Source organism: Centruroides vittatus, unplaced genomic scaffold, assembly GCF_030686945.1.
Source record: "Centruroides vittatus isolate TY-2023 unplaced genomic scaffold, ASM3068694v2 contig_459, whole genome shotgun sequence".
Lineage (NCBI taxonomy): Eukaryota > Metazoa > Arthropoda > Arachnida > Scorpiones > Buthidae > Centruroides > Centruroides vittatus.
The window spans coordinates 654964-678720 of NW_027122255.1; the positions used below are offsets into that span (position 1 = coordinate 654964).

The window sequence follows — 23757 nt, forward strand, 5'->3', positions numbered from 1 at the left end:
TTTATTCAATTATTCAACGGAATATTGAATAATAAATTGAAAAATCTAATTAAATACAATCTTAAAATAAAGTTTAATATCTTTATAAAATTCTGAAATTGTAACTTACAGTAAACGTTAGGTTAAACGACAAAGATGGGATTATTGTTGACATGCTTTCATTCGAAACTAATTAAAACCAAATTATTTCTTGTTAAAATCATTTGGCAATTGACCAAAAATTCATTGTTTTAACAATAAAATCAGTTTAGAAGAATTAAAGAATTTTAAACACGAATTATTCTATTCTAAATCGCTAATTGTTTAATATAAAATTAAATGAGAATTGTAAACAAAGGAATTTAACAGTAAAGTTTGTGAACTTTTTTTTTATTTTGTTTTTTTCCAAATAATCCAGAACAAATTTATAAAATTCAATATGCAGAATTTGAATACAGGGATAGGAGAAATTTATCTCATAAAATATGCTCAATATCAAATATCGTCGGAGATAGAAATTCCAATATTGAAATACTTGACACTTCAATACTTAGTGGTGTTGTAGTATAGCAATATCTTCTACCAAAATCCTTCGGTATGAGTTCCCAAGCTTGTAGGTAAGCTTCTCATCGTCAACTAGCTAGGTACCAACTTTATTGGCTAAGTCTGCCTGTCTACAAGAAAATTGTTATTTACAGTATCAAAGGGTATTGTTCGACGCCATTGTTCCCATGACAACGATGTGATCCCTTTAAAGTACCATGTATGTCTTTATTTCCCCAGAGGACTACATCCTATTCTTCCTGATAACTCTCTAAGCTTAGTAGATACTTTGACAATCGTGGACCAAAAATCTGTGCCTCTTCCATGTTGTAATTTCATTTAGATCTGAAAGAAATATTTAAAATTTGAATTACATTCTGAATTTTGGTCCATGACATCTCTCTTTTTTAGATAAATTTAAATATAAATATTTAATATTATTTTAAAAGTTAAATGCTTTGAAGATAACCGTATTGAATGTGTTAAAATATCGATAAATATTTTTAAAAACTTGATTAAAATAATAAAAGTTGGATTAAAAATCTACTTTTAATGTTTTTTTTCTACTCCTTTACTGTAAAAAAATCTTTTTAAAGCTAAAAATAGATAACTCAATAATATTGAAATATTAGTGTTTTCTTTACAGAGAACGTGATTAATGATTAGATTACCAATATCTCTACAAAAAAGAGCTACTATTTATGACTCAAAATCCCACATCAATCTGATTTTTGTAACCCATCCTTCGTGGGATCAAAAAGCATTAAATGCAACATTGCCATATAATCCTTAAGAGTATTTTTTTAAAAGGCAAACTGGACATAATTGTTATATCTCTTAACCATATCAGGAAAAAAAAGGAAGAGGAGAAAAGGAAGAAAAATAGCTCAAAATCGTATCTTCTTACAAAACTTTCTATTCTATAGACGAATAAAGAAATGTGACTTTTTAGAAACGATTCAGTCAAGCAGATCAGTTCTTAGCGCTTTGACACGACAGGTGCTCCATACAACTCTTTTTTCCCCCTTTCTTTATACGAATTCTATTCATTGATCGACGTTTCGTAAATGTTCTGTCAGTTTGAATTCTAACGTTTCTTTAGGCAGTTCGAAGAAAACATTTTCCAATTCGCTAAACATAGTCTGCCACTAATTGGCCGAAAGGGACATCACTTTTACAACTCACAAAAAAAATGTTGATGAGCCTACTTAATTTTTTAAAAAATAATAAGTTATAAATTGTTATACGGTACTAGAAAAGTTATAACGTAGATAGATTGTATTAAGAGATTTACAAATAACTATAGAAGAATTGTGATGTCTTATCGTGTAGACCTTCCAGCTACAATGTCTTGTGGTATGTTCTCGAGAGAATTTACCTTTTCCCAAGCGTAAAAGTTGTGGTGGATAAGCAACATCCTTCTATTTTCACTTCAATAGAAGCGTGTAGAAATGAGAAACCAAAGTTGATTAGAAAATAACATGCCAGACCAGTGGGCTAGAAGTGACAGCTAATGTGTAAATTAACAGGTATAGTCTCTCCTTTACCGTTTTCTTAATGAGATTACAATGGAGTTAAGTCAATTATAAATAGTGCTTGCAAGATTTTTAACAAAACTTTATTTATTACTCGAAATGCCATGCATTTTAATGAAAATGATGACTAGAAATGAAATGAAAAAAGTTCCTTCACTTACCATTTATACTCCACAAAAGTTATACGAAAGCTGCTTAACATTTGTTCCATTAGAAAAAAATATATATATATGATAAATAAAAAAAGAGTAAGAACTTTTTTGTAATGGAAAAACAAGATAAAAACATTTAAATTTTGTAATTATTTTAAAAATTAATACATACTCTCTCTATATAAAAATACACAAAAAGAGATAGAATTTAGATAAGTAATAAATTTTTATTATACGCCTATGGGCCAAAATAGAATAAAATCAATTTTTCATTCTTCGCTCTTCTGGAAACTATTTTTATGGAATGTTTTCAGTCGAAAAATTATATTTATACAGACCTATGTCGAAGGAGATCTGTAATACTGCAGCAAAGAACTTATGAGTTATTGGGATAGAAAATAAGATGATTTACCGATCAAATAACAGTTATTGGCTATCATCTTCGCTAAAAACTAATGGAAAATCTTGATTTTTTTTTAAATTTCGGAATTTATAAAAATATTAATAAATTTTCTATAAGTAATTTTTATATATAAATCTCTATAAATTTTTATAACTACTCTTAGTTTTAGTATAGATAATAGTCAATAAATTATTAGGAAAGATAGATTCTTAATAGCCTTTAGATGAACCAAAGATATCATAAAATATAATTTTAATGTTTTTTTAAACTTAAAAAATATTAAAAGAGATCTTTTGCAGCTGTTTAGTTATAATTTGAATTCGAAAACATTCATTTTTTAATATAAAAATAACGAATTTAGACAATGATGTTGTCGTGGATTGATCGATATATATAAACATGAAAAATTCCGAAAATTTTTATCAATAGAAAGAGAAAAAAGAAAAGTACGTTTCCATTAATAGTTTTTCGATTCCAGTTCGATCTTGTGATTACAACTCAGTGAATTTAATTTGATGAGCATACACCTGCAAAGAGGAAGAGAGATGGCCGGGTGTCAAGTTGGCAAGACGAATGTGTCCCACCACACCTCCCCACCTGGAATTACTACTAATCGATCGTACAGTTGCAGAATACCGTCTACCAACCTCTAACCAATACAATCGTCCAATTACCTATCTGCTGGCTGTTTACTTCTACCAGGCATGATTGTTACGACTCTTCTACGGTCTTTCAAATTATTCAATCCTCCGTTGCGTGCATTCAGTCATTTCGTACTCTAGACCTCTTGTGACAACAACGACACTTTCAGGAATTCTGACATGTTAATCCCTTTTTTTTCCTTTCGTTTTGGAGCTACGATTGGCGTAACGATAACAACGTTTCCTCTACTTCTTAACAATCTATGTTCGTGCAAATCAATTGTAATTTTTATGAATTAATATAAAATCTTTTACCTATTTTTACAAGTAGTCTGAAAGGCATGTAAAAATATCTAACTTACAGAGCCATATTTTGTAGCTGCAATATGCTACAAGATAGAATGGTACGTACAAAATAACATACTATTGCTTTTTCGTATGCATTTAAAAAGTTATCACCAACAAGAACTTTAAAAAAGGGAATCTTTTTTACATTTTTCAATATTACATCGCAATATTGGACGATAATCCTTATTGTAGGAAATCTCGGTTAGTTTTGTGAGGTAAGTCCGTTATGTTAGATTTACACAGCCTAATATCAAAAAATATTTTTTCTGTACGTTGGTCCACAAACCATTTCTATTGTCACACACTTCCCCAGGTGAAGTCAGTAGATAAAACGAGCGAATTCTTAAAGATATGACTGCGATGTAGCATGTGTCTCGATGCTTTCAGCATTGATGCTTTTTTTTCACCACTACACTCTATCTTTCTGCCTAAAGCATTGCGATTTTGAAGAGGTGGTGGGAAGGAAAAATACTTGGCCCACTACATTCAAGAATAGAAGAATACTACTCTATATCCCAAGTCAAATGATAGTAGTCCTTTAACCAGACGCCCGTACAATAAAAACTTGTCTGCCAACACCACAGGCTCCTTAAATTCTTCGCCACAGATATGTTAAAGGTCAAACGGGGTTATTTGAATATAAAAAATGTCAAAAAGGTTATTTTAGATAGTAAGGCTTTAGGCCGAATGGTACGTGGTAATAGCAAAAGAAAAAAGAAGCGTAAAAAGACGTTATGATCTTTTTGAATGATTTATGAGTTCCACTTTCTAAAGGGAGTTTTTATTACTTGCTTGCTTTCAGCCATTTTTGAGTGGTTGAGTAGGTTTTTGGCAAAAACCAAAAATCACAAACTTAGACAAAAAGGCTTTGGATGACTCTCTGTCCATTTTACAACGTAACAATTTTTCTGACAGACGAGGTTAGTGCCAGAGCTTTCTACAACTTGCTATCTCATGGTGACATTAGAGAAGTTGCCATGCACCGCGGGAATACCAAGATCACTGGTGTGCAGTAGCATCATTCGACGGTTTTATATAGCAGATGTTAAGAAAACGAATACTTTTCTTCAATTCCCAATTGCTAGAAAGGAAGAGAAAATAATTTACGAGACATAAACTGACCACATAGCTAGGAAATAAACTTTTATTTTTCACTATTTCAATTTGATACAAACGATATATTATATTTCTCTTAATGTTATGGTGTTAAAAACAAAAAGAAAAAAAAATATATGCAAAATAGTATAAGTGAGATTTGAAATGGCTTCATTTCCTATTAAAGCATAGTTTCTATTATCTGTCGAACTTCCGACAAGAGGTAGTTGTAATTTCCTATCTGCTACAAATTCCTCCCACGGAAATTACTCTAAACACCTGTTTATCTGTAACATGACTCGAGCTATTGTTGATTGCAGCGAATCAATAGAATAGTATCCTAGTTGGCAACAATATTATCAATTGCTTTATAAACAACAATAAGTTTCCTCTGATTTCGTTTTAGATAAATTAAATATATTTTTTTAAAAAGTAAGACAAAGAAATGTACACTTTTGTTATTCTTGCTTTCATTAAAGTTATTCACGAAACAATTCTCATCTTTGCCATTGTATCACTAGATGACGCCAGTTATCGGGGACCTTATTCGGGTCGAATTGTAATCAAACATCATTGTCCTCAATTATATAACCTGTTCAATTCAAACGAGTGCTTCTAGAAAGAATATAATAGCAAAATTCCTGAAAGTTGCAATATTGATCTAGATACTCTTTACCATTTGTCGATCGATTTACTGCATTAAGATAACTGCATTTGATTGAAATAATTATGCAGATTGTATTGAAATCGGCCACATTTCTCTTATTAAGTGAGATGACGTGTCCTTCCTGGATTAGTCAATGTATTTTGACATGGGTGTGTTGTACAGATGGGATATACACGTGTGCAATATTGTTACTGTAATATTATAATGTGATACAAATATTCTTATGTATTCATTTATTTTAATTAATTAATTTGTTTATTTATTTTTTTTAATTATTATTATTATTATTATTTTAATTTTTAAAATTAGTTAAAATCGAATTTTATAATGCTCAAATTTTTATTGGAATGCTACAGTTTCTGCTATTTAAACAGGAAAAGACTCAGTTCGAGATAAAATTGCTTTATTGCTGTTTCTGCCACACCCAAATGACACCATGAAAATGCTATGGATTTTATATTGTCGCTACTGTAATAACCAGAGACTACTAATGATCGTAAACTTGTGAAAACATTCTGAACATCAAATGTAAATAATTATATAGAGTGTAAGTTATTGTATATAAAAATTTATATTATTTGATCCTGTAAAATGTCACCATTTAGAAAAAAAAAAAAAAAATTGAATTTATTCATTTAATTGCGAAATTAAGCAAACCATACTTTAAAGTTTTTGATGTAAATATCGTATAAAAAAGTTTATAAAATGAATGTAGAAAAAATTACATATGAGCCTATATTTATTTAAATGTAAATTTTATTTATTTCTCGAAACAATATTACTTTCTTCGGAGCAGAATTCTATAGAACAGTGTCGAAAACTAACAAAATGCGGCTATCTTTGATAAATAGATTGCATGTGGTTAGCATAAAGGAATTTTGATAGAATTCTTTGTTGTTCAGATAAAAAGATTGTGTGGATTCAATTTCTATCATAACAACTGTTAAGCTTTACAAGAAATCATCTTAAAAATCTTTTAGTCTCTGATAAGCTTGAAAAACTCGTATGTTGGTGTTCCATGTCGAACTTTAGTAGAGAAACTTGGAGGAAAATTAAATTTTGTCGTCTATAGAAGCTTACAGTCGATAAATTCCTCTAGGCTAACTACTACTCTTTCCTTAAAATCGAATTTTCTTTTTTTACACTTTTTTACTTCCCCCTCTGCTTCCTTTCATCTGCCAAAAGTGACTATTGTCATTGCTGAAAAGCTGTGAATTAGCGTATCTTCACTGGTGGTAATGATCGATATTTTTCAAATATTTCATTATTTATTAAAGAATTTTTACTGAAATATATTATTTACAATCTCATTTTTATAGTAAATTTATCTTTACGAGATTAAGAATTACTTTTATGTATAAATCATCTTTTAAAAAATCATCTTTCTTTTATTTTAAAATTACATTCTAAACCATCCATCTACAATGACTTTGCTAATTGATTTATAATCCTATTGTTAACAATGCGAGAAGAAAAATGTCTTCTAACAAATTTCTTGTAAAAAATTTTATTATTATTAATTTTAAACAATTCTTTTATAAAAAGAAATAATTATAAAAAAGATATCTTTCTGTCAAACTTGGTTTTAGTTTTCATAGAATCATAAGCTAAGATTTCTTCGCTTCGATGAGTCATTAATTGGTATTATGGATAATCCTTGTACGTAATAAAAGGAGACATTTTCTCTTGCTTATTCAAATGGAATCTGCTTCATTCCATCCTTTAAGCCTATAATGAGAATAAGGAAAATAAAGATTTCCTGGACGAAACACTAAATGAAAGGATTTCTGTGGATAGAAATTGTATAGGGAATAAGAGATTCGATCGAAGTGAATTTATAAGAATTTAAATTTTTCCATCTTTCTTTTTGTCTTTAATGCTTAATGCCCAGTCGATTCTTTATAGTTTTATTTAAAAACAAAGAATAGAAAGTTGCAAAAAACACAATTTTTTTAAAAAAAATTACATCAAATTCTTTTAAGAGGAAACAGTTTGAAATGCTGATATTTAGGTGTAAAAAAGTTGTATTTTGTTAAACAAAACACCGTAGATTCTAATCAGCCATTGCAACATTCTTGTCTTTCTAACTGAATTACCAGAGATTTCGGTTGGCTTTGTCATTTGATCGAGGAAATGAGTCAAACGAATCGGCCATTGGTTAATGGATAACGTAGACATCACTTATATTCGTTAGTCAAGCACAACAGCTCTAGGCACTTTCCATTAAAAAAAAGAAATGAATCAAAATTAAAAATACAACATTTTAACATCTAATAAAATCATCTAAACATGTTGTTAATTATGTAAATTTTTTTTCAATATAGGCTATAACATATAAATCGCGCTAAAATTAATTTTATTCCAAATACATTTATTAATGATTAACACTCGAAGCATCTCTCGCTGTTGAAAGTGAAATCTATACTTAATCATGGAGTATGACATAATTTGAATAAGCTAAAGGAGTGTTTTTTATTTATTTATTTCCTGATTCTTTTTTTCGGAGTTAATCATTGTTTCTTATGAAGTAGACAAGAATTTCTCGTATAGTTCTTGTCTTCAATTAAGACAATACGTTGGACCATAACTGGATCCTAATTGTGATTGATTGAGACATAGAGAAGAGGATGAGAAACTACTGGGTTCTAACATCAATTATTGCATGATTGATTTGACTTAGGTACATACAGGGAAGGAAACTATAGACAACAACAAGAAAAGAAATGTTAGGTCAAACTACAGAATCGTTTTTGATAAAGAAAAATTTCTTGACTATATTTTATTTTTCTCTCTTTATTTTATTATTATTACTTTTAAAATTTAGCAATATATAACTTAAAATAAATTAATAAATAACTAATTAATTAAATTTGCTTTTAAGTATAATTATACATGTAATAATTTTAATTATCTAAATAATTGATTTTCAGGAGAATAAAAATGATATGACAAGGATACAAGGATATGACTTTTTAAAATTAAATATTAATATATAATTTTATTTTTTAAATCTTTTATTTTATATTATTCTTTAAGATTTTAGTCACTTATTAAATGAAAAAAACAATTAATTAATTAACTTATTTTAATTAATTTACAGAAGAAAAACTTTTAAAATTTTACATTTATTTCTAGAAATAATTAATGAAACTATATATTTGTACATTTAATAGTATAAAATTTTATTTTTTTAAATAGTTTTTTTTTAATACAAAATGCCAAATCTTATAGAAAATGAATACAGAAGTAATAATAATAATAATAATAATAATAAATTTAATAAATTTTTTATATATAAAAATTATGTAAAGATTTATTTTCTTGATTTTCATTAGATTTAATCATAATAAAAGTAGCTTTTTATATATATTTTTTATATTTTTTAAATGTTTATTAATTCATTATAAAATACAAAAAATCTTTAATTAATTAATGGTAATAAAGATAAGTAATAAGTATCATATAATTTAAAATTATTCAAATTTAAGAAGTTAAGTGTTATTAATTATAATTATTTATAAAATTTATAAAATACACACATATATATATATATATATTTTAATAAAATTAACGTAAAATTGTACACATTTTCTGGGATAATTTATACATAAAAATATTAGGATAATAATGAATATAGGTGTTTTGATGAATTTAATTTATGTAAAGAAAGAAAGAAAATGATCTGATTTCTTTGTTAATTAGTACAAAATGAATAATTTATAACAGCAAAAATTTTAAAAATGTTTTAATTAATTAATATCTCTTAATTTCGAACGAATTCGTATGATCGACCGAAGCTTGTTGCTTCTTGTAGACATAATAACAGAAGAATACGGTTGTGGCTAAACCTATCATCCCAGCAATAACCCCTACTGCTATTCCTGCTACTGCTGCTGAAGTTAGTTCTCCTAATATTAAAAAATATAAAATAAAAGAACTTAAATACAAAAATCAATAACTTTCATATTTAACAATTTCAATTGTTTAAAATAATAATCTTTTACCGGATTTTTGTCCGTGGTTCCTTTGATTCATGTCATATTCAGGATTCTGAGAAACTGTTGAGTGTATCAATACATTTACTGAAAAAAAAACACCCCCAAAAATACGTTCAATTATTATGTTTTAGAATTTAAGAAAATATTATATTTATTAAAAATACATAAGAAACAATCTTGTTATTCTTTATATATATTTTTAGAATATTTTATTGATAAAACAGGAACATTTTTTGTTGGCTATCTGAAATAAAAATGTGCTATAGATAAGCATGCTATATAATATAACAACAGTACCAGCGGCGGATTTGGGGGGTAATACAGGGCGTAGTTGCATTCCCTTCTGAAAGCCGGGTACATCAGGTAGTAAAAACTTTAATAAGGTATATTGTTTCCTTTCTGCACCCTTTCTAAAGATTTCTGGATCCGCTATTGTTCAGTATAATATTATTTAGTAAAAAAATAGTAGGTTTTCTGTACTAAATAACATTGGAAATATATTGGAATTAACTATGACAATTTTTTCTATAAACTATGGAACTATTTCATAGAATTGTTTTCTGCACTATTCTATAATTATTTAATAAAATATGCTGTCTCATAGTAAACTATAAAAAATAATATTATATAAATAACTACATAAAAATATATATTTTTCATTGTTAAGTTATAGATATCTCCAGTGGAACATAAATATTAGTTACCTTAATGGAAGGGTAAACATATCTTACCATGTTAAATAAATTTATAAAGCGAGTCACATTTTAGAAATATAAGAAAGAGAAACAAGTTTTTAAGAAATAAAAAAAAGGTTTTCTTAAAAGAAATATGGAAAGTTTGTTTGTCCAATATTATTTTTTTAAGTCCCAAACAAAGGTTCATCCCGAAAGTTTTTTGTATTTTTTTTATTTTTTATTGACAGATCACGCACAGATTCCTTCAATTTCCGGATGAAAATTTCCAGGAAAAGGCTATTTACTTTACTTCTTCATTTTGTATTCAAAGCACTGTTTATCACGTAATTTCGTAATAATGCTTGTTTACTAAACTATTTTTCGATTCAGACTCGGTCCTGATCCGATCGATATTTCTAAGGTTATTGACCATTTTGGTACTAAATTCTTTGATACCGTTAACACTAAAAGGTATAACCTTTTGTTATAGGCACAAAATTGGTTAGATATAGCAAACACCGCGGCTTAGATTTCTTTGTTATTAGTACAAAACTATTGAAATGTATGGCTTTGTTATAACGGGGAATCTTTGTTATTGATGTGAAAAATTTGTTCGATATTGTAAATACTAAAAACCTATAATTATTGTTGTAACACGAAATCCTTTGTTATTGCGACAATATCTGCTTTAGTATAAACAATCGAAACCTTTGTCTAGGACCTAGCACTTTTATAGGCCTGGACACGCATAAATACGTCTTGCCTAGTACTCGAATAGGGTACTAATTAGGATCTACACTTTGTACAATATCAAGTATCGTATGATACAGACACAGACATTCAAATTCACTCTGTTTAGGGTCTGCTACAGCTCAAAACTCCTACCACACCAGACTTTTACTTTTTATAAACGCGAATATTGTAAACAGTAAACGTTTGTTAAAGTAGATAATACTTTATTGGTACACTACACTTACTAAGTTAAAATTGTACCACTGATAACGGAAATTTCCTCGCCATCAGTGGTACAAATCCTGTCTTGTTGCAGTGTCTTTAATGATCTGGCAATTCTTTGTGAAAACAGTATCACCACATTACCGATCCTTACTCTATGAGTAGTTCTATAAGTGAAAGAAATTTAAAAAAGTAAACCTCTACTGCGGCACAGTCCTCTGACTAATTACAACAAAATTGTGCCTTTATTGCACAATTTTCGATGTATTTTTGTATAATGCAACAAAAATTGTAAAGATATAGTTCGACAAAAGTACAAAAAATTGGCCATTTTAATATTAATATTAAGATAAAAATCATAAGAACATTAAATACTAAAAAGTATGATCTTTTCATAAGGCAGTGTTTTATTTAGTGTAAAACATGCATTAGCAAATACATCCAACTGCACCATAACTTTGAGTAGTAGTAAAAATTAAAAAGTTTTGCTTTGTATAATAAAGATTACTTTGTTATTGTTACAAAATTGGCTGGATTCCGTAAATAGAAAAACTAAAACTTTGCAATAACAGTCAAGTCGTTTGTTATTGAGTAGAATCGAAACTTTAATTATAATCTAGACACGGCCATTTAGAGTAAAATGTGATCATCTTTCTGCCGGTCATTTATTTAATGGTAATATTATCCTTTTGTGAGAAATTCCTCCTCCAATTTCGTTTTGTGATCGTATTATCCTTGGCAGAGCTCGTTTCCACTTTGGTATCCTCTTACAACCATGAAGTCTTCCTTTTATTCAATGTCAGGTATTAAGCTAATGTCGGCAACTCAAAGCTATTTAGTCAAGGTGACAAATAATGCTTTCGACCTTCCTCAACATTATCAAATCTTTGCTTTTGGACCTTAGTAAATCCTACTTCGTGTCTACGTTAATTTGCGTGTCTTGCTTTTAATCAATATTCGTCAGTCACAGACTGGCTTTTGATGTTTGTTATCAGTCTTTAGGGCGCCTTCGCTACTTCTACCAATCGAAAATTCGTGTTCCAAAATTAAATCATAAACTTCTATTCTCGCTACTTTAATTATTAATCGTGACAGGTTAAATTCACGCTACCATTTCATGTTATATTTCCATATATATATATATATATATATATATAATATAATATAATAATAATAAATAAATTGTTGGGCGATACAAATTTATCATACACGTTCTTAAAGTAATGAAAAATTACTTTTTAAAAGAGTTTTTCTATTCTGAGGATTTAACAGTGTGCATTAGGAAGTGTTTTTTAAAAGAAAAATGTTGGAATTCCGAGTGTTTTACAGCATCGTACACATTTTTTCTCTTCATTTTAATCCTACTTTAAGTCTATCTTGACCGAATTCTACAAAAATTACATCGGAAGGTTACTTTAGTCGTATTAAGAAAAGCCACGGATTTTGAACCGAAGATTTTTTTTCTTCTTCTTCTTATATCCTTGTCAAGAAAAAGAAAGCAAAATGGAGTGCGTCAGTAGCTTTTATCCATTTAGAAATATTGTCATTCGCATCATTTTTGACAATATCTTTTAAAAAAAGTTCCGAATCTTCAACAAACTTCGGTTTAGAAATGATTTCGGACCAATCCAATCGACAATTGTCATCAACCATAATAGCAGGGAGTGTTACCTGTCCAAATGATTCTCCATTAGTTACAACTCTAGATAATGGACAATCATTATAGCAAGACAAATAATATTGATTTTTCCATCCCCCCTCCTTCATCCTCCTCTTTTCTCCTATAATTTCTATTGTTCCACTTGAAATTGAATTGACTTTTCAAACATTTAAAATACAGTCGTAGTTAATTATTTCTTTCGAATTCGAATAAAATTTTATTTTCGATTTTACAAATCGCATTAAACATCTTCTATTAAAATTCCCTTTCCTTCTAGTATTGTTAAAGGAAAGATTGTTATGGATGCATTTTCGGATTTCTTTTTTCAGAAAGGCTTTGCTCTTTCTTTTCTTCTTTCTTTCTTTTTTCTTTTAAATTTTTTCTGAAGAGAAATTTTCCGCATTCAGACCAAAGAATTTGGTTTGATATAGTTGAAAGGGAATCATTTTTAGAATGTGCGCTAGACCATAAGAGTCACAAAAGAAACGCCTCAAGAAAGGAAGGAAAAAAAGCTCAATAAAGTATATAACTGATCATTTAAAAAATACTACAGATGATGCAAAATTTATAAATTAAATTAACTTATTTCGATCTTTCTTTCTCAATTTTTATGGTAATGTTTTTAGTTCTCCTTTTCATTAATAATGAGATAAACTAGAATAGAATTAGAAAATATGTTATTAACCTTTCATACCTTTATATAATATTTTTCAGTTCTTTATATAGAATCTAGAGCTTTATAAATAGAGTTATACACACTACACTTTACATATAGTCTAAAGATATGAAGGTTTAATCAAGGTTAAAGTTTCACGCCTTTATATTTTCTAGTTGATATATAGAGAATATAAAATATTAAATAATTCTCCATATTCCAGTTTACCTATAGAGAGAAGTATAAAAGTATAAAGCGTTATTAATGCTTCATACCTTTGTACTTTCTACATATAGGCCTTAACTGAAATATGAAGAACTCAATATGAAAAATTGGAAAGTAGAAAGATACGAAGTGTTAATAATGTTTCTCTCCTTTATATTTTATATACTTAAACTAGTAAAAAAATATACTAAAGTTTATCGAATTAAGACATTTTTAAAATTCATATTCTTAACTTATATCGATAAATAAAAATGTTTTAAAAGATTAAAGACAACTATTTTCGAAGAAGGAATTAAATTTCAAAGTTGTTAAAGCGGTATCCATTTATTTAAATGGAAAAAAGAAGAAAAGAACTCAGTCAATTTGCTTACTAGAAAAATCCATTTAGTCATCACATTTAGGTATATTTGTTTCTTTAAAAACCGAAACGAAAATGATGGCGATAATTACTTTAATAAAATGAGAAAATAGAAAAATAAAAATACCGAATTAAGTAAAGGGGTAGGTTTTCTTAGGCATTCGTTTAATGTAAAATTGTAAAATTTGACAACAAAAAAGTATCCGGGGAGAAAATCTTATCAATACTTGAAATAATTGTAAAGAGAAGTAAATAATTTTTTTCCTTTATTATTTTTTAATGTAGAAAGCAGTAGAGGATGCTTTCACGGAATGTTAGAGGATGAGGAGCAAAGGAAATACGTAGGACGTGATCCGAAACACAAACGAATATTTATAGGCAGAGAGAAACATGAACCAAACCGAATTTATAAAAAAAGAGAAAAAAGAAGAGGGAGAAGAAAATATGTTACAGATCCACTTCGCCTTTCAGTCAAAGAAACACGAAGAAATATTTCATACTGAATTTAAAAAAAAAAAAATCGATATGATTACATTTTCTGGAAGTTTGTAAAAATAACGAAATGTTTTCTTCTTTCTCTTTTAAAATAAATAATACAATTATTTACTTCGTTATTAATTTTTTTACAGTAAAATAATAAAAAAAAACGATAATATTCAACAATACTCGGATATAAAACTGGTATTAGTAATTGAGAAACGTTAGGAAACTGCTAGGATTTGAAAATTTAAACTACATTTCTGTATAAATATCATCATTTCGGTTTGGAGTCTATTAAAACAAGAATTAATGAGTCAGCAGATCGAAAATGGCTTCGTGACAGCCTCATCCAACTACAGCGCAACAGTTTTCTCATTTTTGATCAATTCGTGTATCCCGGGAGACCGCACATCGCAGAACGGATACCTAACTATTTCCCCCGGGTCTATGACGTCATTTGGTTAGTACCGTACCCACCGTCGAATAAGTCGGTAGTTGATGCGAAAGCTTATACAAACTTTTCTCCTCGCTCTCTCTCTCCCCCCTCTTGTTAGCCATTCCTCTTATAAATTTTGCAAAATATTATCAACTCTACTAATTTAACGTTCGAAATTTTTCATTTTGTAATAATAAAGTATAAAAATTACAGGAACAGAATCGTAAAAAAACAGGAGTCGGTTCTCAACACTTAAAGTAATTTATCTTCGAAATCGGTGTGAGTTATGCAAATGAACCAACAGGATACTTTAAACCCGATTAAGAGTGATTCACACCAGACTCATTTTTTTTAAAATTGGTATTAATTTATCTTCCAACAACTCGGAGTTGGATAAAAGCGAGTGGTTTTAATAGCTTACAAAATGTTAATGCTTGTAGTTTCGATATTAATGTTTTAAGATTATTTGTGTATGGATTGATGAATGAAGTAGAATTAACGGCAGTTAAGAATAAAGAAGTCATATTAAAGCGATTAAGTGTGAAACCTCTTTACAATGAGGGTTTGTTCTATGGCCGTGTCATCATTTAGAGTAATGACTTTAATAATGGATAGGAGTCAGCTATATACTGGTGCTAAAATAAAGACTGACTCAGTATTGATTTTATCATTAGATAGGCTGGTTTCACCTGTAATTCTGTAGATCTACCTCTCCATGTCGTTAGTTCTAATCACAAATTACTTTGCAAATGTTGAATTCTATTGCCTAGAGAAAGAGAGAGAATGAGAGAGAATGTGTGTGTGCGGAGTAAATCACATCAAAAACATTCTAGAAAATAGAAGGAGCCAAAATTGCTGGTGGATAAGTGACCTCTTATGCTGCCGGTGATAAATTGTGATATTTGAAACTGTAGCTTTTGAATATAAACTTGGAGAGCTTACATTCTTAGCCATATTTTCACTTGATATATTGGTGTTTGTCAAGTGGTTTTCAAAACTGTTTAACAGTTTGTCTTCACTTTATGGATTTAGTTCCAACACTCTTTAATCAGCTTTTGTCAAATATAAACACACTTTATTACATTTTTATGTTGGAATTTTTAACAAATAAAATTGTAACAAATTCAAAAAGTCATTCGAAAACTTTAAATTTTTTATACATTTTAAAAATGCAGTAAAAAAAAAATTAAAACGAAATATTTGTCTATAACTAAAATTTACATTCGTCTAATTATCAAACTTTCTATTTAATAAATGATTGTAGAAATATATTTTAAATCGTGTTTCACTTCCCGTAGCTTCTCTCTGCCAATTAATGAAACTAAAGGTAACTTATCTTACTCTAAAGAAGGTAATTTCACATAGTAGGATGAAAGGGAGTGGAAATGGAAACATACAAAAACTTAAGTAAATGTGTCATGAAGCTTGTCATCCAGTCAAGTGATATAAAATGGGTGTTTCCTACTTTTCTTTTCTCACTCATTCTTTTTTTTTTTATTCCTATCTGCATGTCTTTATTCTAAATTTATTCCATCAGTTCTATTCTACAAGAATGACAGAGATAACAACGGTATTGATGTGTCGTGTACTTCGTCCCTCCCTTCCATTTCTTAAAAGTAAAATGGGGAAAAAGACTCTTCTTTCTGAAATGATTTACACGTTCATTAGTAACTACCTCTTTCTGGAGAAGTTGTAATTCGTGTGTCTGTGAGTCCAACACGCAAACTTACTCAATCCAACATCACTATATTATGAAAATTATTGATTTTCAACGTACTACTTTACAAAGGTCTACATTTATGTAGAAATTCTGCTTTAATTATTTATTTAATTTTTACACATTTTAAACAAATTTTAATTAATATTTAAAGTCATTTAATATTTTCCAACATCAAGAAGTGGAAACAAAACATTATTACATTTAAAACAATCGAAGAAAAGCGAAAATTTTATTCAAATTTTAAATATATTTTTCGAAGAAAATAAAAATTTATTTTATTATTTTAAATACAATTTTATATCCGTGTTATTATTATTTTATTTTTTTATTCTTTTTTATTGTATAAATTTTATATAATTCTTATTTAAAATGAAGTTACCTTCCGTATCCATTTCAGTCGGTACGAAAAATCCTGATAGCTTTTATGCGGTGTTATTATTTTAAAAACCTTTACAACTTTCTAAATTTTATTTTGTAAGCTTCTAGAAGTTAGAAAAGAAGAAAAAATACAAAAAACTACCATCCAAATAGGCGAATGCATAATGTAATAGCAATTCTTAGAACTGAAAGTAAATTTCTTTACTGTCTTCTCTCTCTCTCTCTCTCTCTGGCATCCTCAACTGGAGCTGAAGATGCGAGAGAGAATATAAGAATTTTAAAATATATTTCTAAAAATGTGTGTGTATATATATATATATATATATATAATGTATAGAGAAAGGAAGATATTAAACTCATTAAGTGTTCACCTGGAGAAATATGAAGGTCGCTTTCACGGGGAGAGAGATTTCATTACGTATCTGACTAACTAAATTTCTCTTAGAAGACGACCAAATTCAGCTAAGTAACGCAATTATCAAATTTTCTATGGATAACCAAGTTCGTTCGCTAACTTAATTTTCTGAGTAATCTAATTCTATAAAAGGGGGAAAGGGAGATTTGAGAGAGATTCGCTTTCTCTAACCGCTCCAAAAACCCTTTTTTTTGGAAAATTTGAGGAACGTTTCTTGAACCCTTTCGCAAAGGTTACTCTAAAACACACCAAACAAAATAAATTATTATTTTCTTTTGCGTTTTTATCAAAAAGAAAAGCAATTTGTCTTTCTCCCCGTTTAAGTAAACTTGTAATTTTTTTCTTTTTACTTTTTAATTTCTTTAATGAGGTTATATATTCTAATAAAATAAAAAATAAAACTTTCTTTGAAGTTTTTAAATATAAATTTAGATATAATAAAATATCGAAAATAATTCTTTAATGTAGAATATATATAATAATAATTTTTTATTTTTTATTTTATAAGCTACTTAAATTTTAACGTGTTTTAAAAATAAAAACATTACTTAAAGTAAAACCTTTTTTATTTTCCTGGTGATTCGACTTTGAATTCTTTCGATAATTCTATTTTACTTTCTTTTCGTTTAAATTATAATTGCATTAAATTCTAACTTTAAAAACATCAATTTTTAAAATTTTTAATATATAAAAATCCATTTAAAAATTATATTTATTACTCCAATGTATTGTTTTATTAAAATTTACATTTGAAACCTTACTTAACCAATTGTATTTTTAATTAAAAATAAACAATTAAATTATGTATTTTATTTTAATTTTTTTTTCAAAAATTCGAGTTTAAATTACGCATTTTATTTTGAATTTTTATATACGTTGTTTCATCGCTGATAAATTAAAGATAAGTGTAAGGATATTCTTACTTTTATAATTTAAAAATAAGTAATATATATATATAAATTTATAAACTTACTTAAGAAGATCCACAGAACAGTCTGGGTCCCCATTTTCTATCTTATTTTCTTCTTTTTTTTTTCCTTTTCACGAGAGTTAGAAACAATAATTTGTAGAAATTGGTTGTTGTCGACTTACATTTTATCTAAGCGATGGGATTGTTGTGGTCTTTGGACTTTAGTGAACATTTCTGAAGAGATAATAACGATGGCAACTACATAGTTAAAGATAATAGCTAATATTATCGTTGATATTACACAATAAAACTTTACTAAATATAATTCAAACCTATAAAAAAATTAAACAAAATGTCATTATTTGAAAGTTTAAGTAAGTATTTGTAATCCTGGTTTATGCCGTCGATTAAAATTTATAATTTATAAAATAATTTCAATACAATATTTTTCAAGGTAGAGTATTTATAATTCTATATTCTTGTAAAAACATTTACAAAAACAAGTATTTATTTTAAATACATTTTGACTGTAGATAAGAGTAATGTTTTGCTGCGCTACATTCAAAACATTCCTTTAAAAATACCTGTAAATTAAATTTTGTGTATAAAAAAATATTTTTTTTAAGTATAAAAACTTTACTTTTTATAAAATATTTTTAAAAATATTTAAAAATTATTAAATTACCATATTAAAAAAAACATTTTTTTTAATATGGTAATTTTTAGTATTCATTTCCATAAAAAAATTCTTAAAAATTTCAATTAAAATTATTTTTTATCAATAAAAATCGTGAAAAATAACATTTAATCAATCAAAAAAGTAAGAAATGTATTTTTTTTCTTCAAGGAATATACGATGAGAAGTTAGACGACAATATTTTTTTATGCTCTTGTTGAAAAAGAAGAAGATGCCATCCTTCAAGAGTAGCATTTCGTTACAGTCTCTCCATTATAGCTACAATTCGTCCATTTGGAAAAGAAAACCAGTCAAAGTTGTCTCTTCTTCGACAGAGTTGATGGCTCATTCGAGTTCTACTATTTATCTAAAATAAATGTCAAAATATTTGACAAATGTTACCACTAACGGTCTTTGTTTCAACCTCCTAAAAAAGTAGATGATTTCTAAATTCCTTTCGAGAACATTGACATTAGTTACGGTCCGAAAATTCAACAACATTGTCTTAAATGATTTTAAAATTTCAAATGGATTAAATCCTCTAAAAAAGTATCGATGAAATGGAAAATAGGATTTTTGTTTCTTTTACTTTTTTTAAAAGGAGGTGTTAGAAAGCTGGATGATTTCTAAGTTGCATCGACCGCATTCAACAGTTCTGTTAAGGTTGACTGTATAAAGTTCGATCTCCATCACCCGATTCAACGGGCAGAAGAAGCGACATAGAAAGTTACTACCTTTCTTTAATCCATTAATGTACGCGTTACGTCGATAATAAGCGAAGAAGAAAATCTCTCTACTAAACTTTTCTTCTTCTCTAATCGGCTATACAGATAATGTGCAATGTGTAGATTTCATTCGTTATTATCCTATTACTTTGCCAAATGGTAACCGTATTGATTTTCCTCTCTGTTGTTTAATTTGTTCTTTTTACGGATTTATTCCGCATATATTTCTATATTTAATCTATGGATTTGTACAATAATAAGTATAATTACTGCTTTTTAAGTAGGAGAAATTTGCGTATGTGATGTGAGTAATAATAGGGTATATAAGGGAAATTTTGCATATGTCGTGTGTAGTGGCTCTATTTGTTACATTATTATGCCAATACTGCTGTCAGTTTGAATAGGGTCAACAAGGAGAGTTTGCCTGTATTATAAATTATAGTGTTGATAGTATTCCTGGCATTCAAGTAGGATATTTTGTGTTAATATTTATTCTTAAGCTTTTCTTCTTTTAGATAAGTGATTCGTGTATTGGTAATAAGGATTATATACACTACTAATTTCTGTAGGATTAGCAAGAATATTTGCATTTTATGACTCTATAAATAATAGGGTTTAGGCCCATAGTATTCAAGTAGTGTAGAGGGATAGCTCAAATAGAGAGTTTGTATTTGTTATAATAAGATCTATAAGGCTCTTATCTAAGAAACTGTTCATAAATCATATATCAATAATAAAGTCTACAGTATTGGTTGTATTGTACAGGATCAACAAGGAGATGGTACGTATAAATAATGGTTTTTATATTCCCTGCTATCAAATAAAAGTTTTATATGTTATATTTTAATAATAGAGTGTATTGAGCAGATTTTTTTTTTTAAACAAGAACGTTTCTGTGCGTACAGTGCCTGTAATAACGTCGGTTTCTTGTATAAGATAAACAACGACATCTTGCAATTGTTTGTATAAGTAATATATTTATAATATTCAAAATAGGCTCTCCAATAATAGAGCTTATCTTGTATATTATGTATAATAAGACTTATAACATTGCTTATTTTAAATACAAAAATAATCACACGTGTACCTTAGAAGATATAATTTCTAAAGATATTTATAACAAATTTACTTCATCAAAACAGTTTCCTAAGTTCGATTATGGTGATGAAGTTCCGATGCCAATTAAGCAATATGCTAATGCTTCGCGTAAATCATTTCTGCGATTCTAACATGAAACTAATCATTGTTATTATGGATGATGCTTCCACGTGACTAATTTTGAGAGAGGTATTGAATGCATGTTTGAGATTATTATCTTATTTAAAGATTATTAAACGATTAGTTGCAGAAAAATTGCTCCGCAATTAAAATTTAATCGCAATTGTTACATGTTTACACGTATTACCAAAGGCTCATTATAAAGTTTTACTTATTTTTTTTTTCTAAATGAATAAATCCTGATTCGTGATGTTGATGTTAATGACTCTCCGAATGACGAATATATTTCTAATTATACAAATTTCAAGCATTTTCTATTCTCTACACTCTTATTATGCGAAATATCTCTTCATTTCGAAGCTTATTTATTCACCGAGTTACTTAAATCTAAAAAAATTGTGACTTTAAAAATTTTAAAACTTTCTAAAAGTTAAATTTTATACTGTAATAAAAGTAATTCCATGTAATTCCTTAACATACATCCTAATGAAAAATTCTCAAAGGCATGGCCTAATGAAAACTTCTTTAATATATACCCTAATAAAACTTCACTTTCCCAATATATATATATATATATATGCTTACTAATGAAAGCTTTCTTAATGTATATATATTGATACGTAAATGAAAAAAATCGTATATATACCCTAATTAAATTCACTAATATATCTGAAAATGAAATCCTCTTTAATCTATATACACACTTCAATGAAAATCCCTAATATATATCCCTAATATATACTTATTAAAACTCTAACCTAATGAAAATAGCTTAATATAAGACAAATCGAATTAAAAGAAATAATTCTTTTTTTTTCAATTTTGCTCGATATATAAATTAATCTTTTAAACCGCTAATTAGAAATAAATTGCTTTTCTATTCTTTAATGTAACCATTGTTTCGGCCATAGGACGAGTACTGTAAACAGAAAAATGTGTTAACAGTGCTGTATATTACCAAAGGTTCTTTCCCAACTTCTAATATTGTTTGTTTTAGGTGCTCTTAATGTAAATTTATGCGGTCTTTAATTTTGTTGTGATGAAGTTCTGGAGTTTATTGCCATCTTTAATGTATTTCTTAGACCTGTATTGTCTTCATTGCACTGTATACGTTAATAAAGAATCAATGTGAAAAGAATGTAAATCATTTACCTTCACCCCTTCATTTATTATAATAATAACATGTTAAAATTATACCCATTTATCTAAATAAAAATTGTATTTAATTAATTATCTAAAACTTTTACGTACAGTACATGTTTTTTTCTTTCACTTACTAACTTAATAACATATTTAAAATAAAATTTCTTTATATCTACACTATATTTTTAAAAAAGCGAAAAATATCGTTAAAAAATAATTTTTATGGAATGAAACTTTCTTTTCTATCCACGTTTGCTACTTATTTCATCCTGTAGTGACATTAATAGCCACCATTCATTTCTGCTAAATACAGTACGAGGTCAAGCAAACTGCAAACCTGTAAATTCGCTGATTCTCTACTTCTTTAAATCTTTGTTTATTCAACAGAACCCGTTTTCTAATCCCTCACGTACTAAGAAGTTACATTTGTAAACTCAGAAATATTTTATATCCACTTCTTAGTATTCATCTCATCCAAAAATAAAACGTCGCCAGTATAAATTATTTAAATAATTATATAAAGTAGATTTATTGTTTTCTTTTTTAATTAATTTTATTTAATAGAAGATATCGTTTAAATTTTAATAATTAAAAAGTGTGTGTGTCTTCTTTTTTGTACTAATTTTTCAAAATGGTTTTTGTCTCCTGAAAACCATTGCTCTTAGGGATGCTGTGGTGTATTTATAATATTTTTGTGTTACGGATATACAAAGAATGAAATATATTCGTTTCCAGTACAAAAACCAAAAAGATGAAGTGAAGTTGGTAATATATCTTCCTTTACTTGTGGCTATTTATGTTGAGAAATTGAAACTGTCCATTTTTGGAATTGTTTAGAGAATATGCTGGATGTAAATCAAATCGATAATTTGTAACAGTCAAAAATTTGGAAAAATATATACATTTTTAGCAAGTAATTTATATAATTTTAAATATAAACGTTTATAATTCAAATTTGTTTAATATATCTTCAAGTTTAGTCATTCTAAGCGCATTTTTCCTATTGTATTTATGGATATAAATCGGAGAAATGCATGTTTGATCACTCTTAAAATTATAATTAATAGATTAATTTATCTTTTCTTCAGCCAGCATCCGTTTTCATAATTAGAATGCTCCTCTTTATCCAGATACGCGATCTACTGATTGAGGAACACAGGACTATAAAGCATTAAGAGTTGGAAAAGTAATTAAAATAATTATTTTTTTAAATGAAAAATTAAATAATAAAAAAGAAATAAAATAAAAACGATAAAGATTATATTATTTTATTGTTTTAAACATTTAAATTATGTAAAAACAATACATTAGACAATCTGTGAATGTATAAATTTATAAAATAAATTTTTTAGATTTTGTTATTTAAATTATTTATAAAACTAAAATAATAATATTATTTACAATTCACTCAGGATCACCTTATATAAATTGAAAACTGATCCTTCTTTATACAGAGATGCAATCCGCATCACTCTAGAGATCAGAATCTACTGCTTGAGGAGCACAATACTAAATCATTAAACATTTGAAAAAAATAATTAAAATGAAAAATTAAATAATAAAAAATAAGAAAAATATAGAAAATAAAAACCGTATTATTTAATTTTAAACATTTAAAAATTAAAATGAGATATAAGCCATGGGTATCTAAATTTACTTGATAAATTTTTAGAATTCATTATTTAAATCATTTATAAAATCAGAATAATGATATTATTTTACAATTTAAGAGGGTTTCTTTTTTAGATTTAAAGAGCTAAAGGAAGAGC

General features: G+C 27.5%; 1 protein-coding gene and 2 long non-coding RNA genes across 4 annotated transcripts; 1 reads left to right on the top strand and 2 right to left on the bottom strand.

Annotated features, from left to right (window-relative positions):
* Positions 1 to 348: 348 nt before the first annotated feature.
* Positions 349 to 1598, bottom strand: LOC136977421 (uncharacterized). Its single transcript, XR_010881085.1, has 2 exons — positions 1430 to 1598; positions 349 to 867 (listed from the first exon to the last, which is right to left on the bottom strand). It is a non-coding gene; the product is annotated as an uncharacterized lncRNA (long non-coding RNA).
* On the top strand, positions 1462 to 14316 carry LOC136977420 (uncharacterized). The gene is made up of 2 exons (XR_010881084.1): positions 1462 to 2051; positions 14173 to 14316. It is a non-coding gene; the product is annotated as an uncharacterized lncRNA (long non-coding RNA).
* LOC136977418 (uncharacterized) lies at positions 8876 to 23422 on the bottom strand. 2 transcript variants are annotated; one of them, XM_067272892.1, is made up of 4 exons: positions 23407 to 23422; positions 18290 to 18484; positions 9368 to 9445; positions 8876 to 9271 (listed from the first exon to the last, which is right to left on the bottom strand). In XM_067272892.1, the coding sequence occupies exons 2-4, from the start codon at positions 18321 to 18323 to the stop codon at positions 9117 to 9119; spliced, it is 267 nt and encodes an 88-aa protein (XP_067128993.1). In that variant the 5' UTR covers positions 18324 to 18484; positions 23407 to 23422; the 3' UTR covers positions 8876 to 9116. The 2 variants fall into 2 exon arrangements, with proteins under 2 accessions (XP_067128993.1, XP_067128992.1); XM_067272891.1 differs by lacking the exon at positions 23407 to 23422 and having other exon boundaries at positions 18290 to 18556.
* Positions 23423 to 23757: the final 335 nt, after the last annotated feature.

Coding starts and splice junctions, on each gene's coding strand:
- LOC136977418 (XM_067272892.1), bottom strand. CDS start 18,323: ATGGGGACCCAGACTGTTCTGTGGATCTTCTTAA. Junction 9,446..18,289: donor TGTTCTGTGGATCTTCTTAA/GTAAGTTTATAA, acceptor TTTTTTTTTCAG/TAAATGTATTGATACACTCA. Junction 9,272..9,367: donor GAACCACGGACAAAAATCCG/GTAAAAGATTAT, acceptor TTTTAATATTAG/GAGAACTAACTTCAGCAGCA.